Raw genomic sequence first — 17701 nt, 5'->3', positions numbered from 1 at the left:
TTTTGAGGCACAGCAGAGCTCCTCTGGTTGCTTCTCCTGAGAAGGATCTCTAAACTTTTGCCCTTAGTTGTAAATAGCAATGTTTTCTGTGTGTGACTAAATACCTACTTCTGTGGCTTAATGCACGGACAGCATGGATGAGAAATAAGACAAATAGGTTAGACTATAAAAGGAGTAACTTCTGCTAAAACACTTTCTGTCAGCATTTAGTAAGGAGGGAAGTATTTTTCCTAGTTTCATGGTTATCTCAAGTGTGAGGGACTGTTAGTTGTCTTTGAATAGATAAGAGAAATATGTGAAAATGGATTTCAAAAATGCTGCTAGATGTGGTTCTGGGAGGGTGGAATTTGAATTTACCATTTGCCCCAGCTTTGAAGGGCATTCTTTTGTAGATTTGTTTAAGATGTTTATTAAATGAAAACAATTTCCTGATAAACAGATCATGAAAGATAAATCAATTAGGGTAATAATAAATGAGAACACCAGAACACTGTCTTGAACTGGTTTTGTTTAAAGGGAGACTGCCAAAGACTGACTGTTTAAAATGTCTGATGGAGAAAAGACTTCTACAGCTTATACAGTTTAAACACTGTCATACTTCAGCCTTTGAAGAAGCACTCCATTTTTTCTTGAATTCTGTATTGAATGAAATTATTAAAAATAATGTGATTTCTGTGGTGTATGAAGTGTGGTAGTCCAGAATGAACAATGAGCTTTAGCCAGACTTTTTCAGATCCTCTCTCAATGGAGATGTTTAATCAAAAATAATATTCCCCAGTTAAACACACTCTTAATATTTTCTGACAAGTTTCGTGGCACATTTCTGCTTGCGTCTTTCATGGAAGTGAACATGGAAAAGAGCATCAAGCTCAAAACAAACCTCTTGTGTCAACTCTTTCATTGTATGCTTTCACCATTTCAAATTTTGTGCTACCATGACTTAGTACCAATGAAGAACCATTGTGCCAGACTAAACTGTAATCACTCTTAGAATTACATCTTTGACAGCAATCCGATATAAGTTATAAAACTTCAGGTCTTAGTGAAAGCAGTTTAACACTGATATGCTGCTGTTTGGGGTGTGGGTAGATGTTCTCTTTCTGATCCAGCTGTGCCAGTAGAAGAGGTGGCTGTGGTGAGCCCCCAGTTATTCATTATTGTTTTCCCTGTTATTCCCACTCAGATGTGCCAACAAAGCCACTCTTGTAAGTGTTGCCTGATCTGTTTCGACCAAATAAGTACCATGAGCTAAGATACACTATACAAATTATGTGTGATGTTGTAGTGGGGCATTTTTGTCATCCACAGTATCCCCCACCCCATACCCAAATGGACTTTTGGGATCTGTCCAGCTGCCACTGCCCCAGACTTGCAGCCTCCCTTTCTGATGGGGACAGTGAAAACTACAGGCAGTAGGATTTGGACATAGTTTCTTTGTTACCCAGCATTGCTAAAGCTCTTTAGGTCAGCCTGGCTCATGTCTGAGGAGTCAGCAATTCTCTGTGGGCAGGAGGGTAATGATGATTTGGCTAGCACTGGGTTTACCTGATTACCTGATGCAGTTCATGAAGTGCAAGTCTACCCATGACTTAAAAGTAGGTGCACTTTAAAACATACTTGAACTTACCACAGTGTTAATTTTAAGTGTAACTTATTCATTTGTATCTTGAGGGTGAATTTAAATCTGTATGGTTACACTTGTAAATACAGTCTGCCTTTGGCCAGCACTTAGAGCATAACTTCTTTAGTATTGGGTCTCCCTAAAGTTAAAAACAAACCCACAAAACCAGCACAATAGTTGATACCCTCAGCGGAAGCAATAACAATACAGAGAAGATAGTGATGCATTTTCAAATTGCATTGTGTCTTGCAATATGGTGTTTGTCCAACATGACTGATTTGCAAGACCCTCTCTTCCATTCCTCTAAATCTGACAGTTTTTAACACACTAGACTGAAATGTCCTATGACAAGCCAGGGTGCGTAGCACCCGCAGTTGTGACGGAGAGCAGGAAACCTGTTGCTTCCCTGCTCTGAATGTTCCCCCTACTGGTGTCGTGGGGCAGAGGGGGGGAGAGCTGCTGCTTGTCTACAGAGGGATGAGAAGAGGAGAGGGCAGCCCGGGGGTGAGAAGTCTACATGTGAGTCAGGAGCATAGGTGAGTCTGTTAGAGAAGCTGGGACTGAAAAGCCAGGGATGCTGGGAGAGCTGATGTGGCCATAAGGGAGCTGGATCAGAAGCAAAACTGGCTGGAAATTACTAGATTCTCACTGCCTAAAACTGGGATACAGCCTATGCTTCAAGTTTCAGTATTATGCTGCCATCAGCAGATACCTTAGTGGCAAAGTGAGTGCTTCATCTCTTGCTTTGGGGGAACAAACTAGATGGCGACAGCCTACTACTCTTAGTAATCAATGATTGCAAGAGGTCTGTGCTGTGTAACTCAACCATCAGACCTCACATATAAACTGTGTGGGTCCCACAAGATTTGAGGTTTCTGGATTTGAGCAGGAGTGGGTTTGTTTTTTTGATATACAAATGGATAAAAATAATATGAACTTTTGTTCAATGAAGCACAACAATCCTTATGTTCCTAAAGTCTTGAAAATCCAATAGTCAGACATCAAGAAGTTAAAAAAAATGTGTTTCCTATAGAGCATGCATTTATAACCATTATGACCTTTTCTTCTATAAACAAACATTACAGAATTAACAGGACAGTAGCAACTACACGTATTTTCCACCTGCAATGGAAGCAGAGATCTGTGTGTTAAGGGGACAAAAGTTGTCACTCAAGAAATGACAAGTAGCTGCTACTCCTCCTTCAGAGATACCACATTGCTAAGACAAAGATGAATTTCCATATTCAAGGATGGTAGAAGAGGGGATGGTAAAAAGGTGTAAAAGAGCTTTTGGAGATGGAGCAAGAGGGATCAATTCTGTAATTTTGGCCTTCAGCCTCACCTCTTGTTCTCTAGGTTTTCCCGTGGGAAGAAAGCTTTGGAAACATTTTCAGGAGTACTACAAACCATGCAGAAATTATACCCTTAAAATGGCAGTTCTTCAAAAACACAACTACAGGCTGGGCAGAGAATGGATTGAAAGCAGCCCCAAGGAGAAGGACTTGGGGGTATTGATTGATGAGAAGCTCAACATGAGCCAGCAGTGTGCGCTTGCAGCCCAGAAAGCCAACCGTGTCCTGGGCTGCATCAAAAGATGCGTGACCAGCAGGTCGAGGGAGGTCATTCTCTCCTTCTACTCAGCTCTTGTGAGACCCCACCTGGAATACTGTGTCCAGCTCTGGGGGCCCCAGTACAAGAAAGACATGGAGCTGTTCGTGGCCCTCCTCTGGACTCGCTCCAAGTTGATCAGAGGGCTGGAGCACCTCTCCTATGAGGACAGGCTGAGAGGGTTGGGGTTGTTCAGCCTAGAGAAGAGAAGACTCCAGGGAGACCTTACAGCAGCCTTCCAGTACCTGAAGGGGCCTACAGGAAAGCTGGAGAGGGACTATTTACAAGGGCATGGAGTGATAGGACGAGGGGTAATGGGTTTAAGCTGAAGGAGGGTAGATTTAGATTAGATGTTAGAAAGAAATTCTTCACTCTGAGGGTGGTGAGGCACTGGACCAGGTTGCCCAGAGAGGTTGTGGCTGCCCCATCCCTGGAAGTGTTCAAGGCCAGGTTGGATGGGGCTTTGGGCAACCTGGTCTAGTGGAGGGTGTCCCTGCCCATGGCAGGGGGATTGGAACTAGATGATCTTTGAGGTCCCTTCCAACCCAAACCGTTCTATGATTCTATGTACTATTATTTGTAGCTATCATTAACACATACTCATTTTTTATATTGTATAGATCTGCCAAGTGGTCCACATACTTACCGCTTAGAAGATCTTGCCTATACTAGAAGCGGAGACAAAGGCAACTCTGCAAACATAGGTATTTTTCTTTTTCTTGCTTTCTGAAGTAATATAATATTTTCACATAACTTATGTATTAAGTGCTTTACTTAATTTTTTGAAGTCTCTCACATCACTTGATTTTCATTTTTTAATTGTGTCTGTGCTGAAACAAAAAACCCCTATGTATAAACCAAGGATTTTACTACAAAATACCTGTAGTTTTCTGTTTAGCAACTATTGAAAACTGAGGTATTAAGAAAAAATACTTGTATGTCATACCACAAAGATAGATCTTTGTTTAGGGTTGCAAAGTTGAGCTTCCCAAAGTTAAGAAATGCCTTTTTAAGGCTTCCTTTACACATTAGTCGCTACTCCTGCATGCGTACATGTTATGTAATATAATCTCTTGGTTGTCTGATCATGTATAATATTTCCATACATGAATTTTGTAATGTGTATGGCTAAAACATTGACAGTGTTAGGAAATAACAAAGTTGTTCTTGCATGTAAGAGAATGTTTTTATTATATTGTTAATCCAAATGGTGTATTTCAGTGTGCAGTCTCTTTACGTTGATTGTACTGCTTCTTGCATTGTTTAATAATTCCTTCTATTCCTTACTTCTGCATGCAACAATTGGCTCTCTTACTTGTTGGAAGATGAGAGCGTGTGGTGTTCAAAGCTCAGTATGAATTAAAGGTGCGTTTGGGATTTGATTTGCTCTTAGCTGTCATGCTAAAACTGATTAATTTTGTTCATTTATATTTAGGAATATAGTTTTCTTTTCCTTGTTTGTGAAACTGGTTTTTGGGTTGAAGAATGAAGGAGTGTTGATTTTTTTTTTTTCCCCTCCCTTTACCCATGGTTGACCACTGTTGCAATGTAGCATTGCCAAATCATGAATGATGCATAGCTAGTAGATTTCCTCAGATATAAAGACACTACTGCTGTATTAAGGAACAACAATAACAACAACAAACTTGACCTCTAATTTAGCTTTGAAGTCCGCAGATAAAAAGATTCCTGTGACACAAATCTGCTTTCCTGATCCTGCTGTAGAACCTCAGCTTCAGCATAAAGTTACCTGAAGCTTATGAAAGCATATTTACAGCAATAAAAATGTAATTGTGATTTCTCACACTTATGTCAGGATCTCATGCAAGGAGTGGGTCAAGGACCAAACCGTCAGTCACTGATCATGCCTTGTTATGGTTAATTGCAATTACTTGTCTAAGTCTTGCAAACCATTTCAGGGAAGAGAACTGCCTGTGGGTTGTTTGTTGTGATGATATTGTTGTTCTTTAGGTGTCTTTTAGTGGCCTGAACTGTTTGCAGCCAGAAAAAGTCCAATAATCACTTAATCTGGGAGCATTCTTTTCTGTCATGCTCCACACTACCCCTCCACTGACAGAGGGAAAGCTGTCATACTATTGGTTTCTGTTCAGGAGCTCATTAAAAAGGATCCATATGTACAGTTTCAGTTAGGAGGAAGATCTCAAATCAGTTTTGAGAGGATAAGTACAAATTAGTTTTAACAGCTCTTATTCCAACTAACACCAGCTATACCTAACAGGTGTGATAGCACGGCATCCCCTCTACTATCCATACCTAAAGAAAACTTTGACTACTCAAGCCCTGGAGAATTATTTCCAACACCTTTTAGAGCGAGAAAAACCTGAAGAAGAACTAGTGACAAGGTGAGTAGCTTGCTGCTCAGTCCACTCTTGTACGGTAGATACGTGATTATATCAGAAGTTATCTTAAAGGATGTTAACATAAATATTGCAAACCTGTGTGTTTTGTCTTCAACATTTTTATGTATCTTTCTTTGCCTTTTTAAATAACTTGAGCAATAGTCATTGAAAAAGAACATGAACTTGGGCCTCTCCTGAAGCTGGACAAAGGCAGTGAATCAGTTTAGTGAAAGCATTTAAATTCCCAGAATTAGAATATTAGTGTTGGGACTATTTCTTTGTTTTGTTCCAGTAGAGAATGTCTCTACAAAATAGAAATAACTTCTAATGTCCTTTGAGAAATGTATCTTTCCATTATTTTTGAACTATTTGGAGACTACAGGAGCCATAGTAACTGAAGCTTCCCGAGCCTCAGAGCCACTGCAGATCTGGGAGTTTGAAATCCCTAAAACACCACTGGAAAAACATTCACACAGCCAGTATGGACTGGAGCCCAAACTTACCTGATCATCCATCAGAAACATGCCTCGTCCTATCCCCATCTCTGCAAAACACTTTAATCTTTATGAAGCTCACTCACTTTAGAGAAAGTATTCCTTTGAGTACCCTGTCTCACCCACATTTTGCCAGAATTTAAAGAAAAACCACATCTAATTTCCCTTTTTAAAATACAAAAGAGAATACATCCTAAACAGGATGCTTTTACCTGGTATTCATCTACAGAAGAATGTCCTCTGCCAGCAGACAGCATACATAACAACATTTTTGTTTTCAGCTGATGCTCAGGGTCCTTCCTGGGTACTGGCAAATGAGATGTACTGCTCTGTAGCATGAGGTAATAGGGCTCATTCTCCTAAGGATGTCAAATGAAACAGCTGACAGATTTTAAACCTTTGTCTCTCCTTAAAAACAAACAAAAGCTTAATGTTGCAACAAATAAGTCTTCAAAAACCTGTTTTGATACAAAGTCAATTCTGCAAATATAGAGATTCTGCCAAAATCATTACATATTTCCATGGGTGATAAACTCTTAAGTGTCTTTTTCCATGTTTGAAGAGCTTGAGTCAGAAAGGTGCAGCTCAAAGCTCAGAGCTTAGAGTTATTTTAACCCCTGATCTTTGAGTTGTGCTTGTTCTTTGTCTTCGTAAGCAGCTCAGTGCAGATCTTACCCACTGTTTCAAAAGTGCTAACAAATCTGTGTATCTAATAAATTGTGATACCAAAAAATGTAATTGAATTTCCTCTGAAACAGAGCAGAGAAGGGAAGAAATCAAAAATGCCATGCCTCCTAATGATACTTCTAGAAATTGATTCATTGTTCTTGCTTAATGCTGTTTATGTTCATAAATAAAAGTTGAAATTTGCTGTGTCTGGATGAAGCCAATTTATTTTGATTAATTAGATTATCTGTTCCTGGGTTTGGCTTCCTTTTAATGATGTGATAATGGAGCTCTGTGAGTGAACTGAAAAACCACTGGGGAAAAAGAATAAATCCTTTTGTGGAAATATTTAGGATTATAAGGATTATGCTCATGTGCTTCAGATTGTATAGTTTCTTTTTAAATTACTTGTTTATTTTTTTAACTGTCATAAAAAGAGCTATCTTACTCTTTCATTTTCCTTAATTTCCTTTATTTAAATTGTGAGTGGTTAAAAAATATATAGTAGTGTTGTTACTAAAAACATACCAACCCTGGCTCTGCCTCCCTACAGAACTGAGATGGTCAGCCAGTTGCCTTTCATTCTTTTTCATTAAAGCTATTAAGTAGGTGTACTAAACAGAGAAAAGGTGGGATTATTTTGCTAGAGAACACTGAAAAATCAAACTTCCAGATTTTCAGGTAACATAACAACCAAAGATGGTTTTTCAAGCCCCTCCCCCCATACCCCCAAAATTCCAAACATATGTACTCTACACAGTGGGGGAAGTAATCACATTATTAACAGTTAATCACAGTTTGTCTTGGGCGTAGGAGCGATGCACAAGCTCAACATGAAAGGTCAGACCTTTCATGTTGAGTGATGGTAAGGAAGACATGGCCATATTCAGACAGAAATTTAGAAAAGGACATTAGTTTCTTGAATTCTGACTGGTACTATCATTAAAAATAACATCAATGCTGTAGTAAGATGAGTAGCTAGAAAATCATACTGCATGTGAAATTTTTTTTTTTCCTTTAGCCATCATGCCCTCTGGGTTACTACTAGGTTATCTGTGTGGTGTTTTGTATACAAGACTTTTATAAATTGAGATCTGGTAATGTTAAAGTGCAATATGAAACTTCTAGTGGTATTGTATTAGGTAAGTCATTTAAGGAGGATAGTAAAATTACCCTGTGAGAACTTGCTGGTTTCATCTGAAATATGGTTATCTTCATGTTTTGAGAGTATTCCAGTGCTCAGAAATAAAAATTATGACAGCTGATTTCTTCTTACGGGATACGCTTACTAAAAGCTGAAGAACAAGAAATGTGGATACTGATGCTTGTAGATTGCTTTTTTTTTGTATGTATATTTATTATGGGGGGGGGAATTGCTTCTCTACAGTGTATCTTTTCTAGCCTATAGATTTGGTTCCTGCTTTCCTCTGAGAGGAATCCTATTTTTTCTTGATTTAAATGCACTAAACAATTTTTGTACCATTATTATTTCCATGCATTTTTAACAGGAAATTGACAGGGAAACTCGACTTCTTTGAATATGTACAGACAGCACTTTAAAGGAAGTAGTTAAACAGGCACCCTATTGTGCATAAGCATAGGAGTTCAGCTACAACAGTGAATTTTCCTTGTTTTATTGGTTTCTGTCACAGCCAGAATAAACCCTTCTTTGAAGGGTTTATTTGTTTTCTGTGCTTTTTAAGAGCAGCTCTTAAAATTTCTGATTGAATTGTACAATTAGATAATATTTTTTCCTTTTAGATCTGTTAATTAAATTGTTTAATTATGCTGGGTAAGTGCACGCCAACATTTTCATTGATGTATTGTTGCTGTTTCAGACTATTACAATGGTTATAGTGTGGGGGTTTTTTAATTGTGAGTGTATTTTCTGTGCAGAAATATTTTGGACGCTTAGATGCTTCAAACAGGCCTTAAAATATTGAAAATGCTGCTCTTTATTATTTTGTAATCCTAGTTTTAGCTAGAGGTATCTCACTAAATATTTTCTCAAAGTACTTGAAGTGAATGTGCTGTTCTGTGATGTTCCAAATTAAGATCTGTTGCTTGTATTACATAATCCCCCTGCCAGAATTACTGCAGAAAGTGCAATGAAATTCTTCCACTCTTTTTGTCATTTGCTTCTGCTTTTGTACGCTCTTCAATTTCTCTCCTGATTTTTTTTTTAAAATGATTGATTTTCATGAAACCTCTTTTGAGAGCTGAAGTATTGGCTTCTGGAATACATATTCCATTAGTCTAGTTCTCATGGAGAGATCTGCCAGTTGTGAAATCACTTGCTGCCTGGAAGTCTTTGCCAGTTTTTCAGGGTAGAATTTACAGTGTAGTATTTTGGTAGACCTCTAGCTCTCATGGTATATGGTTATTGGTAATTTATATTGAGTATTTAGTTGAAAATTTTGTGAGGTCCTTTGATCCTGCTAGGTAGTTGATTATGCTATTTAAACTTAATAAATTATGTAGATGACTTATTGTGGAAATGGCTTTATTCTTCATATTCCTGTTGTCAAGTAGAGCACTGTTGGATTAACTGAACTTCCTTGCTTTCCCAATGGATTTGCCTTTAAGCATGATAATGTTGCCTGGCAACTAGTTTTCAAGGAAGATCAGCAGAATGCTAACACCACTTTTCTTCTTAGTAACAACTAATAATGTTAATACTAGAATGTAGTAAAATCAGCAGTACGAGAGCACTGTAAGCAATGCAGCTATATCAGAGGACAGATTTGAAGAATCTGCCCCAAACAGATGAAGATCAGATAGATCACTAAAGAAAAATAGATGGTGTTGGAGGAAGCGTGATTTCAGTTGCAGCAAACACCTGGAGACAGAGTAAGAATTGGATATCATCTTTCTGCATTATTCCTCATGTCTTGCTGATGTTCTGATTAAACCCTTTCTTATGGAAAAAAGGAAAGCTGTCGGGTCCTTAGATAAAGAAAGTATTAGAGGAAAGCAAAACCAAAGAAAAACAAGAAGATGACAAGAAAGATGACAAAACACTGAAAAACTGTGCAAGGAGAGGCAAATGGAAATATGCTACAGACCTATTTTTGGAATTTGAAACAACTTTGTTAGGAAACCACAGAGCCATTTGCCAAACTTCTACAAAAGTTTCCAAACTGGAATTGCACCAGTCAAAAGCAAGGATGGAAAAATGCTTACAGTGGCAATGGAACAGAAAAATAGGTCTATCACACTAAAATAAAATTTTATCTGAACAAAGTACATGGCTCCAAGAAAGCATTGAAATGTAGCTCTACTCTTCATTTGTTATAAAATTGTCTGTAGTTGGTCATAAGAGTTTGATTTAGTAACTCATAGTGATTTCTCAGTAATAAAGAGGATGCCGTCCCAATTAGCTGGCAGCCTTTGTTAGCAAAAGTGAATTCCAGGAATTAAGCGATAGTATTTCCTAGTTCTGATACTGCAAAATACAAAAAATACTTCCCGTAGCCCACTATGTTCTCTGAGTTCATATTGGATCTTGCACCTCTTGCCTATGGAGCTTTCTATAGGGGCTTTAACTCTTAGCGGGGTCCGGGGGGAAATGTAGAAAACAACCTCATTAGAAATGAATGAGTCTTGAAGTTGAGTAAGAGGAAAGGAGGATTACTTTATGGTCCTACTTTAAAACTATTAAGAACTATTGATTTGGAGCAAGGGGGAGGAACAAGAAGGCAGGGAAAGCCATGGGTTAATCTTCAGTTAACTTTTAGGCTTGACTAAGCAGTGGGATGCCATCAGAAGCACGACACTTTTGCACGCAGTCTTTTGCTTGATGTTCTGTATGAGTGTTTCTTACAAAATCTCCTGAGAAACAATGTGTGGACTTTATTTTACAGGTATGAGTTGCCAGGAATCCATGGATTAAACTTTGTTCTGAAGAATTCCCTTGGTGGTGGTGGCATAGCATCCCTAAGAAGTGACCCACAGGCATGTATCAAAGCATTGATTTTAATGTAGTTATCTTTTTATCACTATGTGTTACGCAGTCTCTTTATAACCAGCTTTTGGGCTGGAACTGTTTTTGGTTTTGACTCTAGTTCCTTTTAATTTCCTGTCAATATACATAATCTACTTAATTGTTTTACGGTTTGAAAACAACACAGGCAAGTAGAAGGTTGATTTAGGGTATTGGGTGAAAGAGTTGTACAAGAAACTATTAAGAGTCATCAAATCAGTTACCCTCTTCATGATGTGCTACCTGTGCTTTTAGATGCACCAGCAAAATCAGCTTCTCAAAGGCTGTCACTTTTTGGAGAATACAAATTTACTAGACAATTCTGATTTAAGTGTTTCCTAGTACATACAGGAACCGTTAACTGTACGACAACTCCTCTAGCTTAGCATATGACTGCTATAGTTAAAATACTGATAATTGATACAAATCTGAAAGAGAAAGATGAGTAGGAGATCTTTTCTGTGGATGACATTATGTGAATCTGAAACTAACATTTTCTTGCAAGTGTACAATTTGAGTATTAAATATTTGAAACATCTAAACCTGAAGATGAGCTGCCTTCATGTGGCAATCCCATGGCAAAGCATAGTTCTGCCACCATAGGCTGAGAAATGCTTATGTGTACTGATAATCTCAACATAGTTGAGAAGACTATTCACAACATAAGATGATGCTGTGTATGAATCGGATAGCCGAATTGAACCCAAAATAAATTTATTTTAGTACTAGGTACTAAATAAATTGAATAAACTATTCAATCTCTTCAGGTTTAGAGGCTTTAAAACTCAACTGTGTAGTTCTTCTTACGTAATTATATTGGTTCATAAATGAGCCAAATAAAGGGAAAAGGTAAATACAACTTTGGATAACACACAATCCAAGGCTTGATAAAACTCACCCAAAATTTTATATATAAAGTAGAGATAAATACTCATAAAACTTAGAAAACATACTGAATTCGTGCATTGATTATATAAAAAGTACACTTGAACCCTTTTTAAAAACTTAATTTACAAAGGTGGTATATTTAGACAGTAAAATGAAATGTTGGTTTGTTTTTCTCTTACAGGGCAAAGCACTTGGACAGATGCTGTTGGATTTCCAGATTAAAAATGTTCCTGACTTAAAATCACTGATAGAGTAACAGGTGTTTGATACATATGCTTTTAATACTGAGTGGTATAAAAACATGTTATAAACAGGAACTGGCTTCTTGAGTGAGACTTTTTTTTTAAAGTCAAAGAGTAGAAATTAGTGACAGTTATCTCTCAGAGGCTTAGCTATATGGCACAGATTAGCAAATGTTTTGAGTAATACCAGACTAATAGCTTTGTCTGTGACTGATAACATTTCCTGTCTAGATAATACATTGGATGAAGAATTAATTTATTTCCTGTAAAATAGAATTAATCAAATTGCAACATAACACTTTATTATGAGACAAGATAATCTTCATTCCAAGATAGAAATTACCTCCTGTTCAGTCCATGTCTCTTTTCCTTCTCTCAATCTTTATTTGAAAATTAAATGGCCCGATATAGTCAAGCTCCTGTCAGCTGTTTGTCCTGTGCATAGAGTGACACCGAGTAACCTGCTGTGCATCGCTGTGAAGTCAGCACTGGCTGGTACTGGGGAACAGCTTTCCCCGTTGGGCAATAAAGAAAAGTAGTAATGGTTACTGTTATAGCATGACTGGTAGTAAATGCTGACCTTTGGTGATCCACCAAACTTCCAGCACTTTGTCCAATTAATGACAGAGTTTATTATTAGGGTTTCCTGCACCTCTAATCCATTGGTTGAAAGCACTGACTAGTAGTAACTTGCAGATCTTGGCATGGGAATAAATGTGAAGATGAGGAAAGGAGAGTGCTGTGAGCTAGTCTGCCTGCTTGTGCTCTCTTGTGATGGTGTAATCCTGGTGGGGAGGAAGGGGGGCCGGGTGGTGGAGGGATACCTCATTTTCTTTCAGGGCTGTTAAGTTCTCATTTTGTGCAGCAGAGTCCTGCCTGGATTGTTCATTTGACTGTCGTTTGCATTGCCCTTACCACAGAAAGGTCTGTCCCCTGCTGTGAAGGAATACCATCTTCAATGCAGTGTGCTCACCTCTCTTTTGACTCCCAGTTCTCACCTCCACTTCTCCCTTCCTGCAGAATATGACTTGCATGTTCAAATTAGGACACTCTTGAACTTCTTCACCTGATTAAGCAGAGATTTAAAAATCCATATTATGCTTCCTGGGACAATAGCAATGACTGTATTTCCTCTGCAGAAGCCATATAAATATTAATCTGCATGTTCAGGCATTTTATATTCAGAAATTAATCTTCTCCTTTATTTTGGGGAGACTATTAATTGTTTCATGTTGACAAAATGACACATTACTAATATCAGATAAAATGATGAAAATGCATTTTTTTTAACTGTCACCAAAACTACCTGTTAGTTGTTCCTAAATCTCAATCTGTGCTACCACCATAATTAATTTCCTAGCCTCTTGCTTGCTAATGAGGACTATACAACTAATTGTTCCCACCTTTTCTGTGGTTCTGTTAATTTGAATTGAAGGTATTGTAAGTGAATACCTTATTCATGTAAACATACTATTCTCTTAGTGAGCCATAAGTGTTATCAGTGTATACAGCATGATTCAGTCTAGTTGTACAAAATCAGTCATTACTTCATTGCAGAAAAATATCCAACTTCAAAGGGAAAACAGCATGCTGGTTTTATTATCTTTACAGCCATTGGTAATGATTTGGAAGCCTATTAATTTAGCAAAACAGACAAAGATACTGAGAGGAAATAAGAAAAGTGATAGACCTCAGTAGCAAACCAATAAGGATAAAAAGGCTACAGTAAATATTTGCATTTCACTCCATATGCTGCTTAAGTGACTCTGTAAATGTGTATGCAATAATTTTTGAATAAAAGTGAACATTTATAAAGTATAAATTTTAGTCATTTATGCTGTTTCTTCTACTGGAAGAGAGTGATACTCAGTTCAAAGGTTCTTTGTTCTGGGGTTATTTCACTTGCCTGCAATTTTGTGCATTGTCTTGCTGGTTCCCTTCTTCCGTCAGATTTTGTCTATTCTGTCCCTAGTCTTTGTTAAATACAAAAACTGAAAAAGTGATAGTTTGCTAGAGAGCTGGTCATTTACAGCTCTACAATGGAAGCTGTAATTTGCTGAAAAGAACGGTACAGTGTTCAAATGGATTGGATTGGGACTACAAAGGTGTTATTTTTTTCCCTCGGGAATCGCCTTTTTGGATGTTGTGAAACCATCCTTCACAAACATGTTTTCTGTCTGTTATTTCTTTCAGCGCACCAGCTTAAACCAAGTGGCATTGCTTTCCAGATACTTTCCTTGCAAATTACAGCCTCCAAAAATCCCTATCCAAAGATTTCATTCTCCTTGACCTCCTTAACATGTTTTGAATTCATGAACCTGTACTTGTTCCAGCAGTCCCAGCTGACCTGAAAGCTTGTTAAAGCTGCATTTGTTTCTTCACCTACAGTAGAGATTGAGTAATTGAGAAAGGTTTGGTAAAACGTAAATTGTACTCAAAGGTGAGCAAGTATGCAGTCAGTATTGGCTTAACTTCAGTCAGTTAAAAATGCATTTTGCTTGCTTGTTAAACCAGGGCTGTTCCTCAAACAGGCAAGAGCTTATCCTTCCAATTGCCTGCCTTTCCAGCTTTTTCCCTCCTGTGTTAGCTGTGAGGGCAGGATGGAAATAGTAATGCCTAGCTTATAAAATAAGGTTCCATCTAATATATGTGTTTCAGTGTAATGGAAAATGGCTCGCACCTCTTACCTGGCAAGCTTTTGTGTTGTGGCTCATCTGCACTACAAAAGAAAAGCTGCATTCTCTTACCTCTTGCAGCTTTCTTACTGCATCTCACGTAACTCTCGAAAATAAATCATGGGGTTTATAGCTGAATTATTCTGTAGCAGCTAACAGTCCAAACAAATAGTCTGTCAAGTGTTTGCTGGTTTAATGTTTCAAAGTGATTTTCCTGCTGCAATTTGTGCATTAAAGGTACAGAAGTTATACAAAAGTGACCCAAGATAAAGGATGTGCCAGAGTGCTTGAGGCACAAAGTATATTTTCAGTTTAGCCATCTCCAATGAAGCCATTTTTCCACTAAAATATGGGGGGAGGGAGGAGATTCCCCCTCAGAGCAGAGGAAAAATAATCATAAGGATACCTTTTTAAATTCTGTTTTGCACCATGACAGTTTGAAAGTAATAGGAGTGCAGCCCTTCAGGTCTGAAAGCAGAAAATGTTGGGTTGCCGGTTGCCTTTCAAGAATCTGAATGGTCTTAGTCAGAAACGACTCTGATACGTGGTGGTGTGAGCGTTGCTGCGTGCAAAGCACTGAACAGTTGCAAGGTGGTGGCGCAGCATTACCTGGGGTAGATTTCACTTGCTGCAGCTGGGTATGTGTGCTGGCCAAAGGCGCAAAGGCATCTCATGGACCTGTCTGCTGTGTGATGCCTTTTGTGCTTGTTCAGTTGGGGTTTCTGGGCCTGAGAGTGAGCAAGGGGGTTGGGGGGGGGGAGGGGGAAGAGGAGGCTCTTTAGTGCCTCAGGTATTAGGAAATTACACTGCAGAAATCTCACACCTCTCGCCTTATTTCCTTGAAACCCTCCCATGCAGTAAGACTTTGAGTCTCCTCATTGCAATTCCTCGTCTTTGGTTTCATCCTGGTTTCCTTTCCGGATTTACTTGAAATGGACCCTAGTGATTTGGGGATTAAAGCTAACTGGCACTAGGAAAGCAAACAAAGGATGCCTCCAAGTAAAAGATCTGTTGGGAAATGTCTGTTTCTGCCAGGGAGTTCAACTGAATTCCTCTGCCTTCCTTTGGGCAGGGGAGAGAAATGCGAACTGTGGGACTGAAGTGTCTCTGACACCTATTTCAACACAGCCCACCCAGAGACTGCCTCAACAGCTTTGGGGGAAGGGGAGGGGTGGTCTGGAGATGGCAGCACGGGGCAGGACCGGTGCTTATCCTCGCTGGAGGGCGACGGGAACCTTTCTGTGCTAGGATGTTCTGTGGAGTCCGATAACCTGGCCATGGCACAGTGGTCCAGCTGCTGTGACCATCACCAAATGGGTGAGACCCTTTATCATGATGAGGGGTTTCAATCTTTTTTTTTCTCCTGTCCCTTAAAAACAATGCACTAGGTAACAATGAGAAAAGCTTCCCCCTTCTCCTCCTGTTTGTATTTACTAGTAGCAAAAGCTTCAAACCTTCCAAATATATTTAAACATCTGCATTTTAAAAGATGGTGGTTTAATTATAAAATTATGTGTGGCTGGTGGCTAATCCACAGGGTTCCTACCAGCATCATAAGCCGCATCTATAAGGTATTTTCTCTTTTGTAAGTGACACAATTTGAAGTAGGGGGCTTCAGAGGGCTAAGCCTCTGTTGCATAAAAATTTGGCGGAGACTCTCCAGAGAAAATCCCAAATGCCTGATCACTCTAGTAAGAAGTGCTGGGGCTCTGGCCCTCATAATCAGCAACCAAAAAAGAGGTTATGGTGGGCCTCTCTCTTTGCAGATGAAGGAGGGTAAGGATAATCTTCAGTTCCCCAGAAGCTGCTCTCTGCTCTGAGCAGGAGGAAACAGGAGGGTGACACCAGCCATCATTTCTTGGCAAGCAGGGAGGTAACCTGCTCCCCTGAAATATTTTTTTTTTCTTCACTGAGTGGAAAATTTGCTTTGGCTTATTGATAAACCTCACCTTTCCTGTGCACAAGATCCTGCCTGAACCTTGGTTCAGTATCCATGGTGGTAGGAGGCTCTTACCTCTTGGGTCCTTCGCATCCCCTTTGCCTTTCCATTTGTACCAGGGCTCTTCCCTGATGGAAAGAAAAGGGATGGTGAACCTTTTCTCTTTTTTGCTGGTCTGGCCAAAGGGGTCAAAGCTTGAGGGTGTTCTAGGGATCTTATCCTTAATCCACAGGCTCTCAGCTTTAAAGTGACTGAGGAGGGAAGGATAACTTGCTGTTTCAACGTGGCTTGCCTGTGGAGACGCTGACCTGTTAGACCTTAGTGTTCCTCTTACTTCCCTTTTTCGTACTTGGCATCATGTATGTTGTGTTTGCCTGAGCGTCCACAACCTGCAGAAGGAATGATCAGGCACGTTGGTGGCTTTAGAGCCCGGGTTTGGGGGAAGATGCTCTAACCCCACTACTCCTCCAGCGTTGCTTTCCCTCCGAGTTTCTCAGAGGCACAATCTTCCCGCTGCAGCCGGAGCGCCAGGGCTGGAGCAGGAGGCTCTGCGGCACGAACAAAAGCCGATGGCAGCGGGTCGGGGCGAGACGGCGGTGGTGGCGGGGACGCGGTGAAAGGCCGCAGCCGTGAGGGGGGCGGGCGAGCGGGCGGGCAGCCCCCTCCCCTGCCACTCTCCGGGCCCTGTCATCTTCCAGGTAAGATGAATGTCTGTCCCATCCATCATCCCGCAGTCCCCGGGGGGGCGGGAATTTGCTCGGCTACTGAAACTTATTAGCCTCAGACGGGGCGGCTTTGTTGCCCTGCCAGGGCTGCTCTTTTGTGGGCTCTGTTGCCAGGATTTATCCATTTACATAATGGATTACCATGAAACAAAACGCACGGGAATGCCCCTCCGCCTTTTCCCACTCTTTCTCAGCTGGCGGACCTTTCGGGAGAGTTTGTTTATAAATGTGACTTTCCCCCTCTTCCTCGGGGACGCGTTTTCTTCCGAGGAAGAAAGAGGCGCTCAGGAGCCACCGCTCCGCTCCCCTCTCCTCTCCCGCCGCCGAGCGAGCATCGCGGCAGCCTCCCGCCCCCGGGAAGGGGGGGAAGGTGAACGAAGCGGCTGCGGCCCCGGGAGCCCTCGGCTGTACTCCTGGGGCGGATGAAGGGCTTTCAGCGCACTTTTTCTTTGCCCTTCTACCTGGGCAGCACTGGGGGCAGGCGGGGGAGAGCTGCGGGTT

At 40.2% G+C, this 17701-nt stretch overlaps 1 protein-coding gene across 3 annotated transcripts in view; it reads left to right on the top strand.

Moving 5' to 3' along the window:
* LOC129205689 (uncharacterized) overlaps positions 1-13683 on the top strand; it is a 66398-nt gene extending 52715 nt beyond the window's left edge. For 2 of the 3 annotated variants that reach the window (XM_054823680.1, XM_054823679.1), the window contains exons 17-20: positions 3850-3933; positions 5469-5592; positions 10613-10703; positions 11801-13683. In XM_054823680.1, the coding sequence (XP_054679655.1) occupies positions 3850-3933; positions 5469-5592; positions 10613-10703; positions 11801-11875 (374 nt within the window). In that variant the 3' untranslated portion in view covers positions 11876-13683. Of the gene's footprint in view, positions 1-3849; positions 3934-4554; positions 4595-5468; positions 5593-10612; positions 10704-11800 lie in introns of those variants that run through there. The other variant, XR_008576821.1, reaches the window with a different exon arrangement.
* The last annotated feature ends 4018 nt before the right edge of the window (positions 13684-17701 follow it).

This window comes from Grus americana, chromosome 4, assembly GCF_028858705.1.
Source record: "Grus americana isolate bGruAme1 chromosome 4, bGruAme1.mat, whole genome shotgun sequence".
Taxonomy (NCBI): Eukaryota; Metazoa; Chordata; class Aves; order Gruiformes; family Gruidae; genus Grus; species Grus americana.
Note: the sequence above shows the minus strand (reverse complement) of the source record. Positions and strands in the feature narration are given on the sequence as shown.